At 43.8% G+C, this 26,878-nt stretch overlaps 1 protein-coding gene across 3 annotated transcripts in view; it reads right to left on the bottom strand.

Moving 5' to 3' along the window:
* Positions 1-840: 840 nt before the first annotated feature.
* MANSC1 (MANSC domain containing 1) overlaps positions 841-26,878 on the bottom strand; it is a 29,920-nt gene continuing 3,882 nt past the window's right edge. For 2 of the 3 annotated variants that reach the window (XM_054526624.2, XM_054526625.2), the window contains 3 exons: positions 16,846-17,168; positions 12,199-12,339; positions 3,106-4,804 (listed from right to left, as the gene is read on the bottom strand). In XM_054526624.2, coding sequence (XP_054382599.1) covers positions 3,873-4,804; positions 12,199-12,339; positions 16,846-17,068 — 1,296 coding nt within the window. In that variant the 5' untranslated portion in view covers positions 17,069-17,168 and the 3' untranslated portion in view covers positions 3,106-3,872. 3 annotated transcript variants of the gene reach the window in all.

The raw sequence follows: 26,878 nt of genomic DNA on the forward strand, positions 1-26,878 counted from the left end.
TAGTGTTAAGTACTTTTTTTTTTGGAGTCTTGCTCTCGCTCAGGCTGGATTGCAGGGGTGCAATCTCAGCTCACTGCAAACTCCACCCCCAACACACCCAGCTGATTTTTGTATTTTTAGTAGAGACGGGGTTTCGTCATGTTGGCCAGGCTGGTTTCGAACTCCTGACCTCAGGTGATCCACCCGCCTCGGCCTCCCAAAGTTCTGGGATTACAGGTGTGAGTCACCGTGCCCGGCCCATAGTGTAAGTACTTTCTAAGTGTTTGCTATCAATAAATAATAAATCATAGAATACTCCACTGAAAGTGGTACACATATTAGAGATTTATTATTACAGAACAAGATGGAAGTTGGCAGTTCCAGGGTTTGTCCTGTCAATTAACCAAGGCATCCCAGACTGGACTCTTCCTGTACCCACTGCCACGCTCAGTGTGGCAGTGCCTTCTCCCTCATCATGGCAGGGAGGCCACCACAGCTCCAACAACCAAGTCCTTACATGGTCAGCATCCCAAGCATGAAATAAGGGGATGTGGGCAAAAAGGGCTTTTCTCCTTGTGCAGCCTTCCCTTTACAAGCAAGAAAATCTCTCCTAGAAGTCCCTAGTAGGTTTCCTTTCAGCTAAAACTTGGGTCACAGGCCCATCCCTGAACCTGGCACCTCCAACCTGTAACAAATGAGGCAGAAGTGGGACTGGGGCAGGCTGCTGGGCAGGTGACCGGTAGTGCCCACCACAGTCTGGGAGCCAAGGAGTTCTGAAGGTTCCTCACTCAGGCCAGGGGTAATTGAGAAACAGGCACATAGCAGTATTTATCCAGGAGTCCTCAGGTTTTTTAAGAGTAGTTTTTTTTTTTTTTGAGATGGGCTCTCGTTCCGTTGCCCAGGCTGGAGTGCAGTGGCGTGATCTTGGCTCACTGCAGCCTCGACCTCCTGAGCTCAAGCAATCCTCCCACCTCAGTCTCCCAAAGGGCTGGGATTACAGATGTGAGCCACTGTGTGCCTGGCTAAGAGTAGCTTTTTTTTTTTTTTTTTTGAGATAGAGTCTTGCTCTGTCGCCTAGGCTAGGCTGGAGTGCAATGGAACGATCTGGGCTCACTGCAACCTCCCCCTCCCAGGCTCAAGCAATTATCCTACCTCAGCCTCCCAAGTAGCTGGGATTACAGGTGCCTGCCACCATGCCTGGCTAATTTTTGTATTTTTGTAGAGATGGGGTTTCACCATGTTGGCCAGGCTGGTCTTGAACTCCTGACCTCAGGTGATCCACCCACCTTGGACTCTCAAAGTGCTGGGATTACAGGCGTGAGCCACCGCGCCTGGCCAAGAGTAGCTTTTTAACCTAGGTCAGTATCGTGTTGGTAAAATATGGAGAGAGGATGTTTGAGCAGAAGGACCTTCCTCATCTTCTCACCTGTTCTAGGCTGCTACCTTCTCTTTCTACAAACCAAAGGAGGGGGCTCATAACTCACTGGGCCTTGTGGGAAAGGCTAACCAGACTAGTCACTGCTGAATTCCTCTAAGGGATTCCCCCACCTTGCCACAGTTGCGCCCACCGTCCTAGGGGCAGTAAGTAGAGAGAGCTGTGTGAGAAGAGCACTCTTTCCACTCCAGATGTCCCCTACAACCTACATCCTTACGGCCACTAACAGTTTGGGTTCGTAGCATCACTCATCTGGACCGCTCCCATGTGGTCTCCCCATCACAACAAAGACTGCAGCAAGGTGGACAGAGAATCCAAGAGAGCCAGGAAAATACCTTTATAAACCATCACGGAAAGACTGATTTCCACTCACTAAATCCATTAATAAAGAGAGGAGAAATTTTAAAATTCCAAGGCACTTGGTTACTAATCTGATTCTGGCCTACATGTGAATATTCAATAAATACTTGTTAAGTTAAATTGACTCAAGGTTTTATTTATTCAACCTACTTAAAGCTTATGTAAACCCCTTGGAGATTTGTGTCAAGCTGTTAAGTTGGAAAATATAAGAAAAGTAGTATTTTCAATAGATCAGCTTTCCTCTTAATGTACTTTATGAGCTTAGTGTAAACCAGGGAGATGGGGGAGGGCTACCAGAAGAGCAGAGGGGAAGGAGGTGAGGAGGAAGAAGAAAAGCCTTTTCTGTCATTTCCTGCATTTGTCTTAATTGCTGTACTTATTAACCAGCTACTGCCCTCTAGTGCTCACTGTATTAAGTTCGCATCTGAATTCCATTTTTATCTTTTAAAAACTCTGGTGACACTTGGAAGGAACCAAATTTCCTGTTTTGCAGATAAGCAAATTGAAGTCCAGAGGAAAGAGGTATCAAACTGACCCAGGGAACTTCTGGGCTCTTTGTTACCTCACCTATAACTTGTCTGGAAAACTTTATTAAAAGCCTTTCTCATAAATTTTAATTGGTAACCAGTAAAAATTGTAGCATCATGTTAGTGCTAGTTATTATTATTATTTTTTTTTTTGAGACGGAGTCTGGCTCTGTTGCCCAGGCTGGAGTGCAATGGTGCAATCTTGACTCACCACAACCTCCGCCTCCTGGACTCAAACTATTCTCCTGCCTCAGTCTCCAAAGTAGCTGGAACTACAGGCACCCGCCACCACGCCCGGCTAATTTTTTGTATTTTTAGTAGAGGCGGGGTTTCACCGTGTTAGCCAGGATGGTCTCGATCTCCTGACCTCGTGATTTGCCCACCTCAGCCTCCCAAAGTGCTGGGATTACAGTCGTGAGCCACCGCGCCTGGCCTGTGCTAGTTATTTTTTCCAATGTTGTTCTAAATTAAGCTTAGACTGATTGCTGGTCAATTTAGGTAAGGATATAAAATAATATTGGTACATTTTTAACTTACAAGTTTAGAAAATATCTGTAATACTTCTTTAAAAAGTTAACTAGAACAGATCCCAAGTGGATTTGGCCATTTATCAGAACTGACTTATCATTGCCTCCATGTGGGCTAACATTCTGCTAGAATTCTCCCAAGCGAAGCTTTTTGCTCACTGATGGGAAAAAGGGGGTTTGTCATTTTAACGTGGAACACATATTTTCACCACGTAATCATTTTGCTAGTGGAAATAAATGGAAAGTTATCCAGCTGGACATGCTACTTACAAGAACATTACTGAGTAACAAAAGATTTATTCAAATATTTAATTGGAAGGAACTACATCTGGAATAAGTTTTATTGGAATTCATATAAAAAGAAAAGCAAATCCATAAGAAATTGATATAAACAGTTGATTTTATCTGGAACCAAGAATGTCAATGAATTGGAACCTAGATGTCCTAATCTGTTTCTTTGCATAAAAGCCAGTTGAATTTTGAAATTTATGTGGCAATTATACTTTATTACTTTAGGTAGAGCTTTGTTTTCAGCTAATATTTTAGAGACAGATTACCCAAAATTACCTAATTTGGTTCCCACTTCACTCCTTCTCAAAAACCAAACAATAAAGCAGAAGGGGTCCAGATGTGGTGGCTCACGCCTGTAATCCCAGCACTTTGGGAGGCCAAGGCGGGTGGATCACTAGGTCAGGAGTTTGAAACCAGCCTGACCAACATGGTGAAACCCCGTCTCTACTAAAAATACAAAAATTAGCCAGGCATGGTGGCATATGCCTGTAATCCCAGCTACTTAGGAGGCTGAGGCAGGAGAATCGCTTGAACCCAGGAGATGGAGGTTGCGGTGAGAGCCGAGATCGTGCCACTACACTCCAGCCTAGACAACAGAGCAAGACTCTGTCTCCAAAAAAAAAAAGGAAAGCAGAAGGGGGCATTTTCCTGTCTTCAAAATGCAACCTCCTGCTAAGACCAGCAAGTCAGCAGAAACTCACTGCATTTGGGCTTCTGGTTACTAAATGAATGAAGAGACACCGAGTTCCATCCTTAGATGTCCACATAGATCCCATTGATCAAATAATCCAGTCTTGAGTAACGTTTCCTGCGGAGTGATTCCGAGAGGATTCTACCCAGGAGGATGAGGCCTATCACCAGGAACAGGACACCAAAGAGCAGGGACCCGATAAGAAGCCACTTTTCAAATGGAAGGCCATACTGATTTTCTGGAACCCTGCCCTGGGAGGAACTGCCTGGACTGGCCTCCCTACCTTCCCAGGGAGCAGTTTTATTCATAGTGGAAGACTCCTCATTTGACATAGAAAGTGCAGTAGGGTTATACACATTCCCTGTGTTCAAAGTTAGGTTGGAGGTCTCTGTAAATGGTATCGTTTCTAGGCTGCCTTTCGAGTCCGTAGGTGCCTGAAAGGTGGTAGTCAGAACTGCTGTTGTAGCCATTGCTTGGAGTGTAGCCATAGCCCGTGTAAAAACTGTAGAAATGAGGGTTGTGGGAGGCTGAGAAGTGACAGTGGTTACAGGTGGAGCTGTGGTGGCCAGCTGTGGCTGGGAAGTCCCAGAAGGTGTCACTGAAGCATTGCTGGGTAAAAGGGTGGTGGGCTTTGGAGTAGCTGAGGTGGTATGTGGAGAAGCAACTGCCACCGTAGCTAGGAATCCACTCACATTTTCAGGCAGCAGATGAGCTGTTTCTTGATCAGAGGAAAACTGTGAACTCTGAGAATGGCCTTTTTCTTTATAAGCAAGGAGCTGGGCACTTGCTTCGTCCATCTTAAATAGTTTCTCCAAGTGATCTGAGGATCCAAACTTCTGAGAAAGTGTGTCTCTCCATGAGATATCGGTGGGCTTTGAATAATCTGTGTGATGATGGGCTAGGGGAGTGACTGCTGGTGAAAATTGGCCATGTAAGAGAGAATCTTCCTGGGGTAACTCTTGGCTTGACAAATTTCTGGTCAAAGATGGAAAATCTGAAAACGTATGGAAAATAAAAGGAAGGCTTATATAACTCCATGCTAAGGTAGGTTAAAAAATACAAACATATCAGCTTGTTCAAAAGATCCCCAAACCGTTTGGGCATGGTGGCTCACACCTATAATCCCAGCACTTTGGGAGGCTAAGGCAGGAGGATGGTTTGAGGCCAGGAGTTTGAGACCAGCCTAGACAACATAGGGAGATCCTGTCTCTTAAACAAAAAAATCTCCAAACCGTTGATACTTGACATTTCATTGAAATGTGTGCAAAATGGAAAAACACAAATTGCTAAATGAGAATCTGATAACGCCGCCTCTCTACCAGATGCTGTGGTTTATTTCTAGCATGATAGGACAGAAGAGAACAGAAATGTGTGGAGTAGGACCAGGCAAATTAAGGAAAAGGTGGGAGTTTTACAGCAGAGAAGCCGGAGGGGCTCAGCAGGGCGGCAAGAGGCTTAGGAAGATGGAAAGGGTTCTCCATCTTCCTAAGCCATCTCCGGCCAGGGAAAATAGTGGGCCGGAGGGTGACCTGAGCAGGAAAGGCTAGCAGGGAAAATGCGGGGGAAGGTGTGGGCTTCTGCAGGACATGCCAACTAAGACTGAGACGACAACTGGGGAGCAAGTAATCATCAGGAGAGATATCAGTGGGGGCATGGGGCAGCCAAGAAAGGTATGTGGAAGCCGTGGGAAACGAGGCGATAGAGCAGGAGAGAGGGAGCAGAATTCCTGTGATGTGTCTCCAACAGGGATGAGGAGGAGGGGCCAGGCAGGGTCTGGTCTCCTCTGGGAGCACGGAGGCCACAGCAGCAGCAGAACAACAACGACAACAAAAAATCAGAGATGTATCGTTCCAGCACTGTGCTCAGAGGAGGGAGGCCATCTGGGAGATTTCATCTGGACTCTCAAAGATTAGAATTTTGGAGTCAATGTCATAGGTCATGAGGATGATGGGACCAATATTTGAAATCATGATGACCATATCGTAGACATAGAGGGCAGAAAAACCATACAGTCCCGATGCCTGCTGAGGAGAAACCAGCCCCAGATCCTGCTCCTGCTCCACGAAGCTTAGAATTTTTCTCCTGATCACACACCCCATTTATCACAGCTCAAACTGGAAAGGCCTGTTCAAGCAATCAAGTGCAGGGAATGACCAGGTGAATTGCCGTGTATCACTCTGCTGCTAGGCTAACCATCTCACATTAGAACTGCAGAAAACACAAGGAAAGAAGCAGAGGAATATCTTGGCATTTCTCGGTCCACTCACTCCTGCTCTCTTTTCCTTTTTCTTCCTCAATTCACCTCCATGCCAGTTTCCAAACTGGTCCTCAGTCTCCTCTTTCTTACAAGCAGATCCAGAGGCAGCTTCGGATTCATGCCATCTTGTGATTACTCTCTAAGCCTTACCCCTCTGAGAGGTTCTTTGCACTGTCACTTATTCATCCATCTAGGACAGGGCTCAGCAAACTACGGCCTGATGGACAAATCTGGCCTGCCATCTGTCTTTGTATGACTTGCAAGCCAAGAATGGTTTTTACATTTTTTTAAATTTTTATTTGTTTTGAGACAGAGTCTCACTCTGTCACCCAGGCTGGAGTGCAGTGGTATGATCTCGACTCACTGCAACCTCTGCCTTCCAGATTTAAGCGATTCTCCTGCCTCTGCCTCCTGAGTAGCTGGGATTACAGGTGCGTGCCACCACACTTGGGTGATTTTTGTATTTTTAGTAGAGATGAGGTTTTACCATGTTGGCCAAGCTGGTCTCGAACTCCTGACCTCAGGTGATCCACCCACTTCGGTCTCCCAAAGTGCTGGGATTACAGGGGTGAGCCACCATGCCTGGCCAGTTTTTACATTTCTTTTAATGGCTGAAAAATAATCGAAAGAATATTGTGTGACACAGGAAAAGTATACGAAATTCAAATTTCTGTATTTCAAAACCTAAAGTACTGGTGTGAAAAGCCTAAAATACTATTTGGCCCTTGGCAGAAAAAGTTGGTGGACATCTGCTCTAGGATATAGTATTCTACTCTAAAATAGAATTTGGGTCAAATAAAATATATTTGAAAATATATTTTATTTTATTTTTTGAGACAGGGTCTTGCTCTGTCACCCAGACTGGAGCGCAGTGGCACAAACACAGCTCACTGCAGCCTCAACCTCCTGGGTTCAAGCGATTCTCCCACCTCAGCCTCTTGAGCAGCTGGGACCACAGTGCCATGCCACCATGCCCAGCTAATTTTTGTATTTTTTGTAGAGACAGAGTTTTGCCATGTTGCCCAGGATGGTCTTGAACTCCTGGAATCAAGCAATCCGCCCACCTCGGCCTCCCAAAGTGCTGGAATTACAGGTGTGAGCCATCATGCTTGGCCTATAATTCATTTTAAAGTTAAAAAAGAAAAAGACTGTTTAAGTAAACACTCTGTGATGTGTGTGAAATCAGAACTTAAATATGGCCATTGACAAGAATGGCCAAAACAGCTGTTTTCTTTCTCAAGCATGCAAGCCCATAAATAAAGCAAAGCTAGGGCCAGTCCCACTTCTTGATAAGATTCCTCTGTTGGCAGAGGTCCTAGAACCACACAGGGATCGTCCACACCTGCTCCATTCGCCTCACCCACTCGTGTTTGCCATTGGGGCATGGTGCTTCCTCTCAGTCACGCAGAGATGAGCCACAAAGGGAGCTGCAAAGCAGCTCTGTGCCCTTAACTCCTCTTTGGAGTTTTATTTTCAAACGACTTCACTGAGTTGAAAAATGAGAGACTGACTATTACTGGGACCCCAGCTGAGCAAACAGACTCCCAATCTATTCTATGTCTGAATTCTTCTATTCTTCCAGTCCTTGGTAAAAATGACATGCCATGAAGCTGCCAACAACAACAATAAAAGATTAAATACCAAACTGCAATGGCTTTAGAGAATGAACAGAATCCACTGTCATCTTTCAAACTCTTGGTCCGTAAATATTAGTCAATGGGATATAGGAAATAGAGGCTGGGCACGGTGGCTCATGCCTGTAATCCCAGCACTTTGAAAGGCCAAGGCAGGATGATTGCTTGAGGCCAGGAGTTTGAGACCAGCCTGGGCAACATATTGAGACCCCCATTGCTACAAAACATTTAAAAAAATTAGCCTGGCATGGTGGTGCATTATCTGTAGTCCCAAATACTCGGGAGGCTGAATGGAGAGGGCTGCTTGAGCTCAGGAGGTGGAGGCTGCAGTGAGCCATGATCGTGCCACTGCACTGCAGCCTGGGCAACAGAGTGAGACGCTGCCTTAAAAAAAAGAAAAAAAAAAAAAAGAGAGAAAAGAAAAAGAAATAGAGTTCTTCCAGAAACAAACCACCAAACAGATAATCTGTATTTAATTTCACTCCAGGCAGGAGGCAGAGAATTCATTTTTAATGGGGTAATATGAATTCATCAACATGGACAGATTCATAAACAGAATTACAAACACAACTTGCACACATCCTGTAGATATAAACAGTCCTTTGCATACTACGTCCGGGGTTGGTGCGACGTTGCCCTTAAGCGTCCATCAACCTGCTCAGGGGCTGGCAACGCCCCCTGGTGGCTGCCACAAGAACCGTTTAATTCCAATTTCACTTCATTACCTTCACACTCGCCCTAAGAAGATTTATGCACATGCCAAGTTCCCTTTTTTCCCATTTCCATTGGCAAAGATCTTCATCCCATACATGCTCTTTTTATGTGCATCACAAAAGCAACAACACTCCAGAAGTATTAGAAAACAAATTCAGCTGTAATTTCTATCATCATATCCTAATAATTATTTACACAATACTCTGTGCTTCAAGCTCCTGTTTGAGAGGTTGTTTGACACATCAGGTTTCCCTGGCACATGAACAAAACTCAGACACAGCCTCAGCTAGGGGGCAAAGCAGTGTCAACACGCAGGCACCCTGGGCAGTATCATTCCCCAAAGCACCTCATACTTAATGTAGTCAAGAGAGAACCCTAGATTCCACTCCACATAGATTCCATTCCACAACCCTAAAACTACTCAAGTTTCCCCCAATGCAGCAAATGGTGTCACCATTCATCTGGATGCTCAAGGCAAAAACTAGGACTTGGCCTTGATGGTTCTTTTTTTCTGGTCCCCCAGACCCATACCACCAGCAGGTCCTGTCAACTCTACTTCGGAACAGCCCATATGTCCACTAGTCTCTCCATCTCGCCCACCACTCCCTGTTTCTTCACCCAGGTATCACCCACGCCTCCTAACCAGTCTTTCCATTTCTACTTTGCTGCTGCGTCAGTGTCCATTCCCAAAAGGGCAGCTATGGTGAGCTTTGAGAAATCACCTTTTTTTTTTTTTTTTTTCGCCAAGACAGAGTCTTGCTCTGTTGTGCAGGCTGGAGTGCAGTGGCGCAATCTCGGCTCACTGCAACCTCTGCCTCCTGGGTTCAAGCAATTCTCCTGCCTCAGCCTCCCGAGTAGCTGGGATTACAGGCACGCACCAGCACACCTGGCTAATTTTTGTATTTTTAGTAGAGACGAGGTTTCACCATGTTGGCCAGGCTGGTCTCGAATTCCTGACCTTGTGATCTGCCCGCCTCAGCCTCCCAAAGTGCTGGGATTACAGACGTGAGTCAGGAGGTCAGGAATCCAAGACCAGCCTGGCCAACATGGTGAGACCATCTCTACTAAAAATACAAAAATTAGCCAGGCATGGTGATGCTTTCCTGTAGTTTTAGCTACTCGGGAGGCTGAGGCAGGAGAATCACTTGAACCTGGGAGGCAGAGGTGGCATTGAACCGACATTGCACCACTGAACTCCAGCCTGGGTGCAAGAGTGAGACTCCATCTGAAAAAAATAAAAATAAAACTCCCAACAGCTTCCCACCACACACCTAAAAACTCCCGGCTGGGCACGGAGTTTTCTCAGCACTTTGAGAGGCTGAGGTGGATGGATTACCCGATGTCAGGAGCTCGAGACCAGCCTGGCCAATGTGGTGAAACCCTGTCTCTACTAAAAATACAAAAATTAGCCAGGTGTGGTGGCATATGCCCCTCCTAAGGCGGAGGTTGCAGGGAGCTGAGATCACGCCACTGCACTCCAACCTGGGCAACGGAGTGAGACTCTCTCAAAAACAACAACAACAACAAACAAAAAACTCCCTCCTATGACTTACAAGGGGTTATGTGATCTGGCCCTCCCTGCCGTTTTGCATATCACTCTGCATATTTCACAACGAGCCAACCAGCTGGGACTGGAGTGTTGGTTTTTCAAACACTCCAAACCATTTTGCCTGAGGACCTTGGACTTGGAAGGTCTTCCCCTGATCTCCTCACATCTGGCTCCTCCCTGTTCAGATCTCAGTTTAGGGGTTCCATCTTTACTTATTGATTGTCTATTATACTGTCCTGTCTCAATTCTGTGCATAGCACTTGTGACTATATTTTTCTTGATTATTTATTATGGTTATTGTCTCTCTCCCCTAAAACATAAGTTCCAGAAGGGAGAACCTTGTTTTCCTATTTTTTTTTTAGAGACAGTGTCTCATTCTGTCACCCAGGCTAGAGTGTAGTGGCATGAACACAGCTCACTGCAGCTTTGACCTCCTGGTCTCAAGGAATTCTCCTGCCTTGGCCTCCCAAGTAGCTGGGACTACAAGCTCATGCCACCATGCCCGGCTAATTTTTTAAATTTTTGGTGGATATGAGGTCTCATCATGTTGCCCAGGCTGGTCTCTAACTTCTGGGCTCAAGTGATCCTCCCGCCTCCCAGAGTGCTGGAATTATAGGCATAAGCTACCACACTTGGCCAGAACCTTGTTTTTCATGTTTAGTGTTGTTTCTTTAGGGCATAGAAAGTACTTGGCACATAGAAGATACTAAATAGTATTTGTTATTTATTGAATAAATGAACAAGTAGAATATTAAAAATCAAGAGTATGATGATAACTTTCTAAAACTTAAATAAAAGAAAAATTGAAGCTGGGTGCAGTGGCTCACGCCTATAATCCCAGCACTTTGGGAGGCTAAGGAGGGTGGATCACCTGAGGTCAGGAGGTGAGACCAGCCTGGCCCACATGGTGAAACCCCATCTCTACTAAAAATACAAAAAAAAAAAAAAATAGCTGGGCATGGTAGTGGGTGCCTGTAACCCCAGCTACTTGGGAGGCTGAGGCATGAGAATTGCTTGAACCCAGGAGGTGGTGGTTGCAGTGAGCTGAGATCGCGCCACTGCACTCCAGCCTGGGTGACAGAATGAGACTCTGTCTCAAAAAACAACAATAACACTCATGCCTGTAATCCCAGCACTTTGGGAGGCCGAGGCGGGCGGATCACGAGGTCAGGAGATTGAGACAATCCTGGCTAACACGGTGAAACCCCGTCTCTACTAAAAATACAAAAACAAAATTAGCCGGGCATGGTGGCGGGCACCTGTAGTCCCAGTTCCTCGGGAGGCTGAGGCGGGAGAATGGCCTGAACCCGGGAGGCGGAGCTTGCAGTGAGCCGAGATGGCACCACTGCACTCCAGCCCGGGCAACAGAGTGAGACTCCATCTCGGAAAAAAACAAACAAACAAACAACAACAACAACAAACCCCACTAAATTCTGTAATTCTGATTATGCAAATACTGTCTATGAAGGGTCCACAGAATTACCTAAGCAACATTATATTTGTTTTCACCTTTTTTACATGGATAATCTCAAAAAAAAAGAAAAATTGATACTGAAACCATTCAACTTGAAAAATTAACAAGCCAAAGTCTCAGCAAAACATATCCCAGTAATTATATTAATTTTTTTGCTATTTATTTTCCATTCTGAATTAATATGTAAGTTCCATGAACATGGAGACTGTAGTTCTAGTGCTTTGGACAGAATCTGGCACATGGTAAATGTTTAATAAATACTTCTTGAATGAATTTCCTTTCAAGTCTAGACAATAAAATCCAGTGAGTTTGATTTCAGACGAGATTGGGTGCGTTCAGGGTGGTATGGCCATAAACAAGTTTGATTTCAGATAATGTGATTAGAATGGGAACTTAATAACAAATATACTAGAACTTTCTATATTAACACAAGTCTTCACCCTTTCAAAACAATCACCCTGGAGACCTGTATACTTATTCCAGTGTTGCTGCCCTTGTTCTAAAGAGGTGCTTCAAGAATGTTTCATAAAATGTTTGTGTGCCTTTTATCTCATGAAGGTAAAAACAGAAACAAATACTACCACGGCTTTCATTGGAAATCAAATTTTGGTTTAATAAATTGAATTTCCAGTCATGAGATTTTCTGGTATGTCTGGTACCCCTTCTGGTAGTTTTATTTAGACTCTTGTAGAAACTCTTTCACATGAACCAGTCTTAAATTATTCCAATCACAAAAGAAAAAGTATAATGCTTTTAGTACCTCTAATTATCCTGTAACTCATAAGTCCTTTTGCTGGTTTCAATGGACAGGCTTCCTCATCGGGACAGAAAAATAGGTAGCAGTTGGGTTGTCTAGCTGTTTTTCGAGTGTCGAAGATCATCAAGTTACATGCTTTGTCCCCTGCAATGAAAGATTTCATAAGCATGATTTTGAAATGCAATTTTCTAAAGAGTAGGGCAAGTAGGAAAAACTTCACTTATTATGGAGTCCAACACAAACACCTTTGTTCATTTTGTTCACTTGCTTGCTGACCGCTGAATCATTTCCTTTTCCTTAGTTTAGTCGCTTAAGGCAATTTTAAAAAACATTGGGTTTAGCTTTTTTTTTTTCACAAGGTGGCACCGAAGGCAAAGAAGGAAGCTCCTGTCCCTCCTAAAGTCGAAGCCAAAGCAAAGTCTTTAAAGGCCAAGAAGGCAGGGCTGAAAGGCATCCACAACCACACACACACACACACACACACACACACACACACACACACATACACACACAAGACCTGCATGTCACTCATCTCCAGCAGCTCAAGACACTGTGGCTCCAGAGGCAGCCCAAGTATCCTGGGAAGAGTGCTCCCACATGCTTGACCACTCTGCCATCATCAAGCCCTGACTACTGATGTGCTATGAAGATAGAAGACAACAACACACTGGTGTTCACTGTGGATGCCAGGGCCAGCAAGCACCAAACAGGCTGTGAAGAGGCTCTCTGACACTGATGTGGCCAAGGTCACACCCTGAGCAGGCCTGATGGAGAGAAGGAGGCATGCGCTCCACTGGCCCCTGCCCACAATGCTTTGCTTGTTGTCTACAAAACTGGGATTTATTTTTATTATTATTATTCTTTTTTTTTGAGATAACGTCTTGCTCTATCACTCAGGCTGAAGTGCAAGTGCAGTGGCATGATCTCAGCTCACTGCAACCTCCATCTCCCAGGTTCAAGAGATCCTCCCACCTCAGCCTCCCGAGTAACTGGGACTACAGACGCAAGCCACCACACCAAGATTTTTTTTTTTGTATTTTTTGTAGAGATGGAGTCTCCCTATATTGCCCAGGCTAGTCTTGAACTCCTGGGCTCAAGCTGTTTGCCCTTGTTGGCCTCCGAAAGTGCTGGGATTACAGGTATAAGCCACTGCACCTGCCCATCTCTTGGATTCTGAAAGTATCTCAGATGCCTAATAAAGCCATGAGTGGAGTCAGTAAATTATCCTAGATATCATGGCTCCTTCCACACAGGATCTGAGTAGTATATGGAATACAATCTATCCTTTAATTTTTATCTGTACCATTCTTTGTTTTTCTTCCAATTTCCCCTCTCTCCTTGTCATATTTGCTTTTCTACATTCCTTCCTTCCTCACTTTTCACTCTTAACTATAATTTCTGGTCTCTTTTCTTCTCTTTTTTGAGTCAGGGTCTTGCTCTGTCATCCAAGCTGCAGTGCAGTGGAAGAATCATGGCTCACTTCAGCCTTGACCTCCTGGGCTCAAACAATCCTCCCACCTCAGCCTCCCCAGTAGCTGGGACTACAATCATGCACCACCATGCCTGGCTAATTTTTTTTTTTTTTTTTTTTTGTAGAGGCGGGGTCTCACTATGTTGACTAGGCTGATCTTGAACCCCTGGGCTCAAGCAATCCATCCCCGTCAACCTCCCAAACTACTGGGATTACAGGCATGAGCTACTGCACCCAGCCGCTGGCTTCTTTTTCTGTTCCTCTTGTGTCCAACAGAAATTAAACCCTCTATTCATCATGGCCTAGATTTGATTTTGTCCTCCATTTGGTACAGTCTCACATCTTTGGGAGGTCAGCATATCCCTGGTCAGGTTGAAGGTTAAGAGGCACATAGGCTAATTGTTAAAAACACACACTCTGTCGACCATCACCACCACTGGTGCTAGTCAGGCAATGGTGAGAGATCAACTCCAACTCCCCAGATGGGAAGGAAGATTTAGTTAGCCTCTGCAGGAGTTTTATCATGTCATATCCCCATTACTCAGATAATAACAGGAGTACTCCTGCTTTTTCTTTCTCAACAATGTGATACCAGAAATACCTTTCTTTTTAGCACTTAGGTAAAGGGGAGGGTCCATAAGCTCAAAATTGTATGCAAGATATTGTGCCCATCGTGTTATGTGCATTTTTCTAGCATATCATCAAGTTATCATAGTGCCTTTTGAACCCTCAGTGGTTAAACCATTTCTCAGTAAGTGAGGAAAATGTTTGAGATCCATTAACTGAGGTCCCAAGTACCTCTGCTTGTAGCAAAGCAGTAATAGGACTTTGGCTTCTAGAATAAAACAGCAAACCCTCATTTCTTAGAATTGAGGAGCAGGGCTTTGCTGATGCCTGTAAATACCACACCTACAGTATTCAGTCCTGCTTGCAGGTGATGTTTCTATTTCACATACATGTTGATGTCAACATTTAAAGAAAAACTAGAAATTTAAATTAAACCTCTGTCATTTCCATAAATTACTTGCATACAGCGTTGCAAAGCACAATGCTCAATGAGACCATCAAAGGGATTTTTCCTCCTGACACCAAGTATACGGTGTCTTCTCCACACCATTTTGCAGCAATAACCACATATCTTACTATTCAGTTCAATTCTGATACCAACCATCCAGAGTTGGCATCAGACTCCATGGATTATGGGCTCAGTATCACAAGACTGCCCTCATTTCAGAAGCCAGTAGCAAGTATCAGGTCTCCAGGTCACCCACACTTCTGTCTGACTCAGCTACTACTAATTCAGGGATTCCCATGATCCTACCCCCTCAGATTTGATAATGTGCAAGAACAACTAATAGAACTAAGGAAAATGCTGTATTTACTATTACAGTTTATAATAAAGGATACAAATGAACAGCCAAAAGAGGCTCCTAGAGTCCCAAGTACAGGAGACTTTGTCCCTGGGGAATTGGGGTACATAATTCTCTTGACACTGGGATGTGTTCACTAACTTGGATGCTTCCCCATCATCTAGGGGTTTTTATGATGGTCTCATTTTACACAAGCATGATTGATTAAGTCATGGGCCACTGTGACTGCACTCAATCTCCAGTGCCTCCCCCGAGGTGAAGCCTCACTAGCACAAACTCAAGTATAGTTGAAAGGGGCTGGTTATAAATAACCAAAGACATGCTCCCATCTCTTGGGAAATTCCAAAGTTTTTAGGAGTTCTGTGCCAGGAACTGGAGACAAAGATCAAATATGTATCTTTTGAGACAAGGTCTTGCTCTGTCACCCAGGCTGGAGTGCAGTGGTTCGATCAAAGCTCACTGTAGGCTGCGTGCGGTGGTTCACACACTTGGGAGGCCGAGGTGGGAGGATCATTTGAGATCAGGAGTTCAAGACCAGCCTGACCAACATGGTGAAACCACGTCTCTACTGAAAATACAAAAAATTAGCCGGGCATGGTGGCGGGCGCCTGTAGTCCCAGCTACTCGGGAGGCTGAGGCAGGAGAATCACTTGAACCTGGGAGGCGGAGATTGCAGTGAGCCAAGATTGCGCCACTGCACTCCAGCCTGGGCAACAGAGCGAGACTTCATCACAAACAAACAAACAAAAAAGTCCACTGCAGCCTCAACGCCCTGGGCTCAAGTGATCCTCCCACCTCAGCCTCCCAGTAGCTGGGACTACATGCATATACCAGCATGCCTGGCTAATTTTTTACTTTTTACAGAGAACAGGGTCTTGCTATGTTGCCCAGGCTGGTCTCAAACTCCTGGGCTCAAGCAATCCTCCTGCCTTGGCCTCTCAAATTTCTGGGATTACAGGAATGAGTCACCAGGCCCGGCCATTCACTAGCTTTTCTAGGCAACTTGATGGCAAGGCCTTGTCCATCTTATTCACTGTTTTCTCTCTAGCAACTAATAAAGTGTTAAGTACTCAATAAATTTAGTTTTTTTCATTTAGAGAACTCGGACAGGGTCGTAAGTAAAATTGAAAAAAGGTTTTACTAAGATACACAGTATACTTCTCTTTTCAGTACAAATATTTAAATCCTAAAATATGCAAAGGCCTGGTTCAAACCTATGGGTCTCAATTTCCTCCTGTGTCATGAAAATGGGCCAGACTAAATGATTCCCCATCCCATTAGAGTTCTAGAAGCTGCAGTTACCTAGTAGTCAGTGTTTTTTTTTTTTGACTTATCCTATGCCACCAGCTCCAAGGAAGGAGACGAAGTAGAGGTTTTATGCTTCCAACTTAAAGATCAAATGCTGATTTTCCCAAGAGATAAGAATTCTATTTTTTGTCTCAACTCTTTTTCTCTGTTTACATTTTCTTTGTATTATCACACTGTATTCCAATACTCCATGCTGATGGCAGCTAACCATTTCAATAGGATTTTTGTTTTCAATATTCTAGATACCGGTTGGGATATAACACCAGTGATTCCCAATCTCTTGTCTACCCAGTCACCTGAGGGATATATACATACATTCATCAATAACTTTGACTCAGCTTAGGATGGGGAGGGCACACTTGTAGAAAATTCTCCAGTGATTTTGTCACTTACATTCATACCCTGTTGAGAATCACTGTTATAAGTTGTTCAGCCATATCCCTCAGCTCCTGAAGCCACAAAACACATGGAACAAAGGATTGCTAAGAAACCACTATTTACCTGATATGTTTTTTGTTGAACAGCAAGAATTAATGCAGTCTTCTTGAGTTGAAGTATATATGGGCTCATTGCCTCTGATTCCCTTAGAAAGAGATGACTGGATGTCAATGACAACATCTTCTAGACTCTTGTTGAGGCAATTCTGACTAGCAGACAGCCTTAGTGTCAGGAAGCAAATTATTACCAAAGTGTAAGTCAAGCTCCCTTCTCCCCCGAAGAACATTTTAAATTTCAGTTTAGTTTTGGTCTTCAAAGGTCAAGGATAATCCTCCCTCTGGTCTTAGTTTGCTTTAAGAAGGCTGCACAGATGATGAGATTTCTCTCTAGAACAAAAATGGAAAATCATCAATGAGTTTTGTTTCTTTAACAAACAAGGGAAGAAACATTTCATTTCCTTAAAGTCAATGAAAAGGATCCACGTACAATTTAGAGAAGAAAAGAAACAAGTATTTTTTTTTTCGCTTTTAGTAAATTTAAGACAACTTTTCATTAAACATTTGGCAAAGCTGACAATGCTTATGAAGGAACAGGTATAAACGGTAGGCCTGCCTCGGAATTCTACAATCCTTCCCTCTTCTAACTCAGAGCAGAGAGGGCAAACATTTCTAGTCACTGATGAAGCAGTAGTAATAGGTTTGAGCGTATTTCCTTTCTCAGTAATAACAATCAGCATTTTAAAATCATCTACTAGGGGCTAGGTGTGGTAGCTCATGCCTGTAATCTCAGCACTTTGGAAGGCTGAGGTGAGTGGATTGCTTGAGCTCAGGAGTTCAAAACCAGCCTGGGCAACATGGTGAAACCCTATCTCTACTAAAAATACAAAAAATTAGCTGGGTGTGGTGGCACATGCCTGTGGTCTCAGCTACTTGGGAGGCTGAGGTGGGAGGATCGCTGGAGCCCAGGAAGTTGAGGCTGCAGTGAGCCATGATTACACCACTGCACTCCAGCCTGGGTGACAAAGTGAGACCCTGTCTCAAAAAAAACTTAAAAAATAAAAATAGGTGACAATATACTAGATGGTAGACATTGTGTTAAGGAATTTACCACTCTTTTGAATTGTTATTCTCTTTAATTAATTTATTACCATCTTTAATCTTTATACCAACTGTAATGGCTAATACTGAGTGTAAACTTGATTTGATTAAAGGATACAAAGTATTGATTCTGGGTGTGTCTGTGAGCATGTTGCCAAAGGAGATTAACATTTGAGTCAGTGGGTTGGGAAAGGCAGACCCACCCTGAATCTGGGTGGGCACAACCAAATCCACTGCCAGTGCAGTTAGAATATAAGCAGGCAGAAAAATGTGAAAAACAGAGACTGGCCTAGCCTCCCAGTCTATATCTTTTTTTTTTTTTTTTTGAGACAGAGTCTCGCTGTCGCCAGGCTAGAGTGCAGTGGTGCAATCTCGGCTCACTGTAACCTCCACCTCCTGGGTTCAAGTGATTCTCCTGCCTCAGCCTCCCGAGTAGCTGGGACTACAGACACATGCCACCATGCCCGGCTAATTTGTGGTATTTTTAGTAGAGACGGGGTTTCACTGTGTTGGCCAGGATGGTCTCGATCTCCTGACCATGATCCGCCTGCCTTGGCCTCCCAAAGTGCTGGGATTACAGGCGTGAGCCACCATGCCCAGCCCCAGCCTACATCTTTCTCCTGAGCTGGATGCTTCCTGCCTTCAAACATCAGACTCCAACTTCTTCAGTTTTGAAACTCCTTGCTCCTCAGCCTGCAGATGGCCTATTGTGGGACCTTGTGATCATGTGAGTTAATACTTAATAAACTCATATATATATATATATTCCATTAGTTCTGTCCTTCTAGAGAACCCTGACTAATACAACAACCTTGCAAAAAAGCTATCATTGGCCAGGTGCGGTGGCTCATGCCTGTAATCCCAGCACTTTGGGAGGTCGAGTCACGTGGGGGGATCACCTGAGGTCAGGAGTTCGAGACCAGCCTGGTCAATGTGGTGAAACCCCATCTCTACTAAAAATAAAAAAATTAGTTGGGTGTGATGGCAGGCAGCTGTAATCCCAGCTAGTCAGGAGGCTGAGGCAGGAGAATCGTTTGAACCCGGAAGGTGGAGGTTGCAGCAAGCCATGATTGCGCCACTGCACTCCAGCCTGGGTGACAAGAGCAAAACTCTGTCTCAAAAAAAAAAAAAAAAGCTATTATTTTCCTCATTTTCTAATGAAGAAACTGAGACAGTCTTTCCTATTGCTGCTTCTCCTTAAGAAGTATCAAACCAGAGTTAGAAAACTCTAATAATCTAATTCTAGAAATTAGCCAGTCAGCAGGAGGAATACTCTGGCTCAGTTAAAGGAAAGTTTAGGGGCAGGTTTTCTTTTTGACAGCCTTAAAAATACAAAAGTCACACTATGTATAATGCCAACTCTATTGAGATGCTGGTTCTTTTCGGAAAAATAAATGTTAAACTGGCAAGACAATACAAGAAATTATCCTCACCTATCAACCTCCACATTTCCATTTAACATTTCATTAAACATTTTGTTGAATACAAATTGTTTGCTGAATGACAGCTTAGAGCAGAATTACTACTTCTTTAACCTTTGTTTATTAACCCCTTTGATAGTCTGAGGAAGCTCAGGATCTCTTTTGTGAGACATATTTAAAAATGCATAAAATGGAATATGTAGGATTCCAAAGGAAGCCAGTTATATTGAAATATAATTATCAAGATAGATTTTAGAATGTCCCTACAAAATCCTGGTGAAAGAAATCAAAGAGGAGCTAATAAACAGAGAGATATAACATGTTCATGTATAGGAAGACTATTTTGTTAAGATATCAGTGCTTCCTGGCTGGGCACGGTGGCTCAAGCCTGTAATCCCAGCACTTTGGGAGGCCGAGGCAGGTGGATCACGACGTCAGGAGATCGCGACCATCCTGGCTAACACGGTGAAACCCCGTCTCTACTAAAAACACAAAAAATTAGCCAGGCGTGGTGGTGGGCGCCTGTAGTCCCAGCTACTCGGGAGGCTGAGGCAGGAGAATGGCGTGAACCCCGGAGGCGGAGCTTGCAGTGAGCCAAGATCACGCCACTGCACTGCAGCCTGGGTGACACAGCGAGACTACATCTCAAAAAAAAAAAAAAGAAAAAAAAAAGATACCAGTGCTACCCAACTTGAGCTACAGATTAAATACAGTCTTAATCAAAAGCCCAAAGTTATTTTTTGGATATCAACCAACTGATTTTAAAATTTACACGGAAATGCAGAAAAGACCAAGAACAGTCCAGAATACTAAAGAACAAAGTTGGAAGACTGATACTACCTGACTTCAACACTTACTGTAAAGCTACAATAATCAAAAAAGTATGGTATTAGAAAAAGAATAGACAAATAGATCAATGGAATGGAATAGTAAACCCAGAAATCGACCCTCACAAAGAGAATCAACTGATCTTTGACAAAGGAGCAAAGGGGATTCAATGGAGAAAGGATAGTCTTTTCTAAAAATGGTACTGGAACAACTGGATATCCATTTCCAAAAATGAATAAATAAATAAATCTAGCCACATACTTTACACCTTTTGCAAAATTTAGCTCTAAATGGATCACAGACCTAAATGTAAAATATAAAACTGTAAAATTTCTAGAAAATAACAGAAGAAAGTCCTTGTGACCTTAGATTAGGTGATGAGTTTTTAAATACAATACCAAAAGCACACTCCATGAAAGAAAAATTTGATGTTGGACTTCATTAAATTTAAAAACTTCTGCTCTACAAAAGATACTGTTAAAGAGTATGAAAAGATAAACCACAGACTTGGAGGAAATATTTGAGGTGGTTTTTTTTTGGAGGAAATATTTGTGAAACACACATCTGATAAAGCAGCAGTACACAGCCTTTCTCGCACCAGGGACCAGTTTCATGGAAGACAATTTTTCCATGGACGGGGTTGTGAGGGGTATGGTTCGGGATGATTCAAGTGCATTGTATTTATTGTGTACTTTATTTCTGTTATTACATTATAATACATAATGAAATAATTATACAACTCACCATAATGTAGAATCAGTGGGAGCCCTGAGCTTGTCCTCCTGCAACTAGACAGTACCATCTGGGGGTGACGGGAGACAGTGACAGATCATCAGGCATTAGATTTTCATAAGGAGTGTGCAGCCTAGATCCCTCACATGTGCAGTTCACAATAGGGTTCGTGCGCTGATGAGAATCTAAGGCCACCACTGATCTGTCAGGAGGTGGAGCTCAGGCAGTAATGCATAATGTAAATACAGATGAAGCTTTGCTCTCTGGCCCACTGCTCACCTCCTGCTGTGTGGCCTATTTCCTAATAGGTACTCGTCTGTGGCCCAGGGGTTGGGGAACCCTGTGATAAAGGACTGGTATCCAAAATACACAAAGAACTCAAGTCAGCAATAAGAAAAGAAACTCAATGGACAAAAGATCTGAGCAGACACCTTACCAAAGAAGATATACAGATGACAAATAAGCATATGAAAAGGTATCTAACATCATATGTCATTAGGGGATTGCAAATTCAAACAAGATACCATTACCCACCTATGAGAATGGCTAAAATCCAAAAAATGGACAATACCAAATATAAGGACATGGAGCAACAGAAATTCTCGCCTGGGCGCGGTGGCTCACATCTGTTATCCCAGCACTTTGGGAGGCCAAGGTGGGCAGATCACTTGAGGTCAGGAGTTCGAGATCAGCCTGACCAACATGGTGAAACCCCATCTCTACTAAAAAATATAAAAAATTAGCCAGATATGGTGGCAGGTGCCTGTAATCCCAGCTACTTGGGAGGCTGAGGCAGAAGGATCACTTGAACTTGGGATGTGGAGGTTGCAGTGAGCTGAGATCATGCCACTGCACTCAAGCCTGGGCAACAGAGTGAGACCCTATCTCAAAAAAAAAAAAAAAAAAAAAAAGAAATTCTCATTCATTGCTGTTGGGGAATGCAAAATGGTACAGCCACTTTGGGAGAAGTTTGGCAGTTTCTTACCAAGCTAAATTCAGCCTTACCATACAATTCAGCAATTCTCCTCCTATGTATTCACTCAAATGAATTGAAAACTTATGTCCACACAAAAATCTGCACTAGAATATTTATAGTAGCTTTATTCATAATTGCCAAAAACTAAAAGCAACCAAGATGCCCATCAATAGATGAATAAACAAAATGAGATACATCCATACATTGGAATATTATTCAGTAATAAAAATAAATGAACTATCAAGCCACAAAAAGACATGGAGGAATCTTAACTGCATATTCCTAAGTCAAAGAAGCCAGTCTGAAGAGATGTGAATCTAACTACATGACATTCTAAAACAGGCAAACTACAGCGGCAGCAAGAAGGCCAGTGGTCACCAGGAGAACAGCAGTGAGAGGATGAATCGGTGGAGTGCAAGGGATATTTGGGACATTGAGACTATTCTGTATACTACTGTAATGGGGGATACATGTTATTGAACATCTGTCAAAACCCATAGAAATGTAAAACACACAGAGTGAACATTATGTGAACTGTGGACTTTTAGTTTTAAAAAAAGGTAAAACAAAACAAAACAAAAACCCAGAAACAAACCAGTATATGGTAATAAAACACAAGTCTAATACCTTTCTTGCTGTTTGTCAAAATTCTGTAAACAGTAAAATAGTAACATTTATTGCTTCTAAAATGCCACTTTCTATGCTAAGCACTTTATATATATCATGTCATTTAATCTTTACAGATCCCATTATTATCCTCATTTTAGTTAAAACTTATAAAAAGTTGTGGGACATAATATGTGCTTCTTTATTAACCTATTAAGTAACAAGTGGTCATCTAATAACTGCCATAATTTTGACGTGGTATTGAGTATAGATAATATTTTGAAATATGTACAAGTCATGTGATATAAAAATATTGGCAATATTTACAGGGGGCAAATCATAGCTACTGCTAATACTACTGTGACTTTTGCCTACATTCCATTTCAGAAGTCAGTGAAATAATAATTTTTTCCACTCAAGTTCACAGACATCTTGAATTGTATCCATTGATACCTTATCATGGACTCCCAGGTTAATAATTCTGGCCAAGGTACTTAATATGCTGCCATATTTTGCAAGCCTCTAGGGAATCAAGAGAAAACCAGGCAATACTTTATTTTGAATGGATTCTAATGTAGCTTCTTTTCAAGCTTTTGCAAAGAAACCTGAACTATGTAAGGAGATGGGGCAGGAGTTGTTTTCAGTATGCAGCACTGAGAGAAGTGTTTAAGAGTTTTATATCATTAAAGAGGCTCAGCAATATTAGGTTAGTGACGTTTTCTAATCCATTATTATTTAGGCTTTAAGGGCCTGAAGTCGAGTTGAATCTTGTTGAAAGACGGGGGAAAAGGATACAGGCGGGTGAGAGAGGATGCCCCTGAGTTTTAATGTCTGCGTAAAAGAGTCGCTAAAACTTACTCGCACATAATTAGTTCAAATATTGGAAATCATCTTACTCACAGCACACTATAATTTACCAAGATGCGTATAACTGTATACACATACACACTCTACAGAGAATTAGACAATTAGCAGTTTCAATAATGAATACAGAGACAACTACAAGAAAACAGGGAACATTGTCTCTTCCTTTGAGGAAATGCATGTTGCCTGCTGAGAGATTCTTCTGCCTCTCCTTCTCATGTCAACGCAGAGCCAGAGCCATTTATGGCAGGTGCCTTGAGCCCGCCTAGAGGTCCCCTTTGGAATACTGCAGCGACTCAAGGATCCTGGTCAGCCCTTATTGGCCCCAGCTGGTCCTTCGGGTGCTCGGGTGTGGATGAAAGAGCCTCGGCCCCTGGAAAGGAGGGGACCGACTTTCTCCGCAGGTAGCGACGTCGCCTGCGGCCGATCGGGGGTGGATATTGGGGAGACCCCTTTACCTGGCGTCGAGAGGACCCCGGGGCCCCTGCTGCCCTCCGGGTGCGAGGACAGCTCTGTCGTGCCCGCGGGAAGGACCGGCGAATCCGCGCGGGGGTCTCGGCGAGGACCGCAGGGGATGCTCCGCAGCTCCCGCACCGGCCTGGCGGGTTTTGTGGTTAGCAAGTTCCTGCTTCCGTCGCAGCGACGGAAAGTTTACCGCGGGGGAAGGGCACGTTCCTGCCCTGCAACCCGGAGCTGCTTCCCGGCAACATTAGCGCGTCCCTCCCCGCGGAGGCTCCGGGCTCCCGGCCCCAGCGCTGAGCCCCGCAGGGAGGTGGCGGCCCCGCGGCCCCGCGCTCCCCACCAGCTCAGCCACAGCGCTGACCCCCGGCTGGGCGCGCTGCGAGAGGGAGTGCGTGCCTCCCTGCTGCTGGCCCGAGGGTCTGCAGGTGAGCCTTGCCTCGCGGAGGCTGGAGCCCGCGCAAATTAAAATAAATGCACATGGGGAAAACGTCAAACAGTACAAAAATAGACACAGTGACAAGTCTACTCCTCACCCCCGTGCCCCAGTCTCCTAGTCTCCCTCCTCAGAGGCAACCACTGAAAGCAGTTTTTTGATGTTCAAGGGCTTATAGTGCATCCTATTGGGGGCATAGTTCTGAGAATCCTCTTTCCATAATTAGAGGATGGAGTCCTCAATTAAAGATGGCAATTCTTGAGGTAAATATTATCTGCAAGACAAACTTCAGGGAAGGTACTTGGCTTTCTGCAGGATTTATTGTTTGTAGATAGGATAATAATGCTGAAAATGCTGGTGTCTGTAACATATATTAAAACTGTATCCCTAACACTTAGCATAGTGCCTGATACACAATAGGCGCTCAGTAAATATTTAACTAAAATATTTTTGTTGACTGAATGAATGGAAAAGAACTGCATAGGGCATAGGTTGTGGAAGTTTCTAAATTACTGCTGGCCCCATCCCCACCTCCATAAACACACACACAAATGCAACATTACTAAACCGTTGACAATTAGTTTGCCATATGGTCTAACCTTTGACAGTATCTTCACCTCTGTTTTGAAAGAGCTTGCAGACCTGAAGCTCTATGCAATTGCAAGTAAGTCTAGGCCTGTACAGCCAACAGCTACACACCCTAGTCTTAACCAATAACTACAGGAGGATTAGGTTGACTGAGAATACTTGTGAACAAAGGTCCATTGTGTGAAACTAACTCTACTTGTAACCAAAGGATGACTCTTGAATTACAATGTTGCTAAAGCTAGGCTTGAAAGAGTTACCAAAGAAAAGCAAACTCCAGAGTAATTTCCCATTGCAGTGATTTTCCTGATGCAACAAGGGACTGATCTGCAAGTGTGTTTTATCTCTACAGATGATACACTTAAGGGTTCAGGGTGGAGAGCTATCACAGTTTTTGAATCTCTCTACATGGGGTAATCCATGCTAGTTACGAAGTAGACCTTTCCATTATTAGAAACTTCATATTCGGTGCTTTAATACAATGAACGTGTTTCTTTTCTTTCTTTTTTTGTTTTGTGTTTTGTTTGTTTGTTTTTAGAGATGGAGTCTCGCTGTGTTGCCCAGGCTGGAGTGCAGTGGTGTGATCTCGGCTCACTGCAACCTCCACCTCCCGGGTTATAGCAATTCTTCTGCCTCAGACTCCCGAGTAGCTGGGACTACAGGCACATGCCGCCACGCCCAGCTAATTTTTTTCTATTTTAGTAGAGATGGGGTTTCACAGTGTTGCCCAGGCTGGTCTCGAACTCCTGAGCTCAGGCAATCCGCCCGCCTTGGCGTCCCAAAGTGCTAGGATTACAGGCGTGAGCCACTGCGCCGGGCCTGAACCTGTTTTCATTGAAGTGATATGTTATTTTTTTCAGTTATGACAGTGAACAAAGGATATTGATTAAAATAATGATTAAGGAAATATTTTCTATTGATATGTATTTAATTTATAAATACCATTGTTTATTCATTCAGTTTTTGAGACAGGGTCTCGCTCTGTTGCCCACACTGGAGTGCAATGGCACTATCACAACTCACTGCAGCTTTGACCACCTGGGCTCAAGTGATTCTTTTGCCTCAGTCTCTTGAGTAGCTGGGACCACAGACGCACACCACCACACTCAGCTAATGTTCTTTTTTTTTTTTTTTTTTAATTTTGAGATGGAGTCTCGCTCTGTTGCCCAGGCTGGAGTGCAGTGGCATGATCTCAGCTCACTGCAACTTCTGCCCCCCAGGTTCAAGCAATTCTCCTGCTTCAGTCTCCTGAGTAGCTGAGATTACAGGCTCATGCCACCATGCCCAGCTAATTTTTGTATTTTTAGTAGAGTCGGGGTTTCACCATGTTGGTCAGGCTGGTCTTGAACTCCTGACGTCAAGTGATCTGCCCACCTTGGCCTCCCAAAGTGCTGGGATTATAGGCGTGACCCACCGTACCCGGTGTTTTAAATTATTTGTATAGATGTGGTCTTGCTACATTGCCCAGGCTAGTCTCAAACTCCTGGGCTCAAGCAGTCCTCCTGCTTTGGCCTCCCAAAGTGCTGGGATGACAGGTGTGAGCCACTGCACCTGGCTTACTTAAAAATAAAATAAAATAAAATAAAATAAAAACTTTAATTTCTGGCCTGAGTCATAACTTAGAAATTATATCCATTGTCACTTCATTTCCTGAAGAGATTCTTTTTTTTTTTTTTTGTTTTTGTTTTTGAGACAGAGTCTCGCTCTGTCGCCCAGGCTGGAGTGCAGTGGCACGATCTCGGCTCACTGCAAGCTCCACCTCCCAGGTTCACGCCATTCTCCTGCCTCAGCCTCCCGAGTAGCTGGGACTACAGGCATCCGCTACCATGCCCGGCTAATTTTTTGTATATTTAGTAGAGATAGGGTTTCACCATGTTGGCCAGGATGGTCTCGATCTCTTGACCTCGTGATCCACCCGCCTTGGCCTCCCAAAGTGCTGGGATTACAGGCGTGAGCCACCGCGCCTAGCCCCTGAAGAGATTCTTGATACTCTTCTCTGAGGGTTAAAAGTCCCATCTATGTGGAGTTAGATTTTTTTTAAAGTAATCAGAAAACATGTATTAAGCACCTGCAGGGGAAATTAAAGACCAAT

The sequence above is a fragment of the Pongo abelii genome, chromosome 10, assembly GCF_028885655.2.
Source record: "Pongo abelii isolate AG06213 chromosome 10, NHGRI_mPonAbe1-v2.0_pri, whole genome shotgun sequence".
In the NCBI taxonomy this organism is placed as follows: domain Eukaryota; kingdom Metazoa; phylum Chordata; class Mammalia; order Primates; family Hominidae; genus Pongo; species Pongo abelii.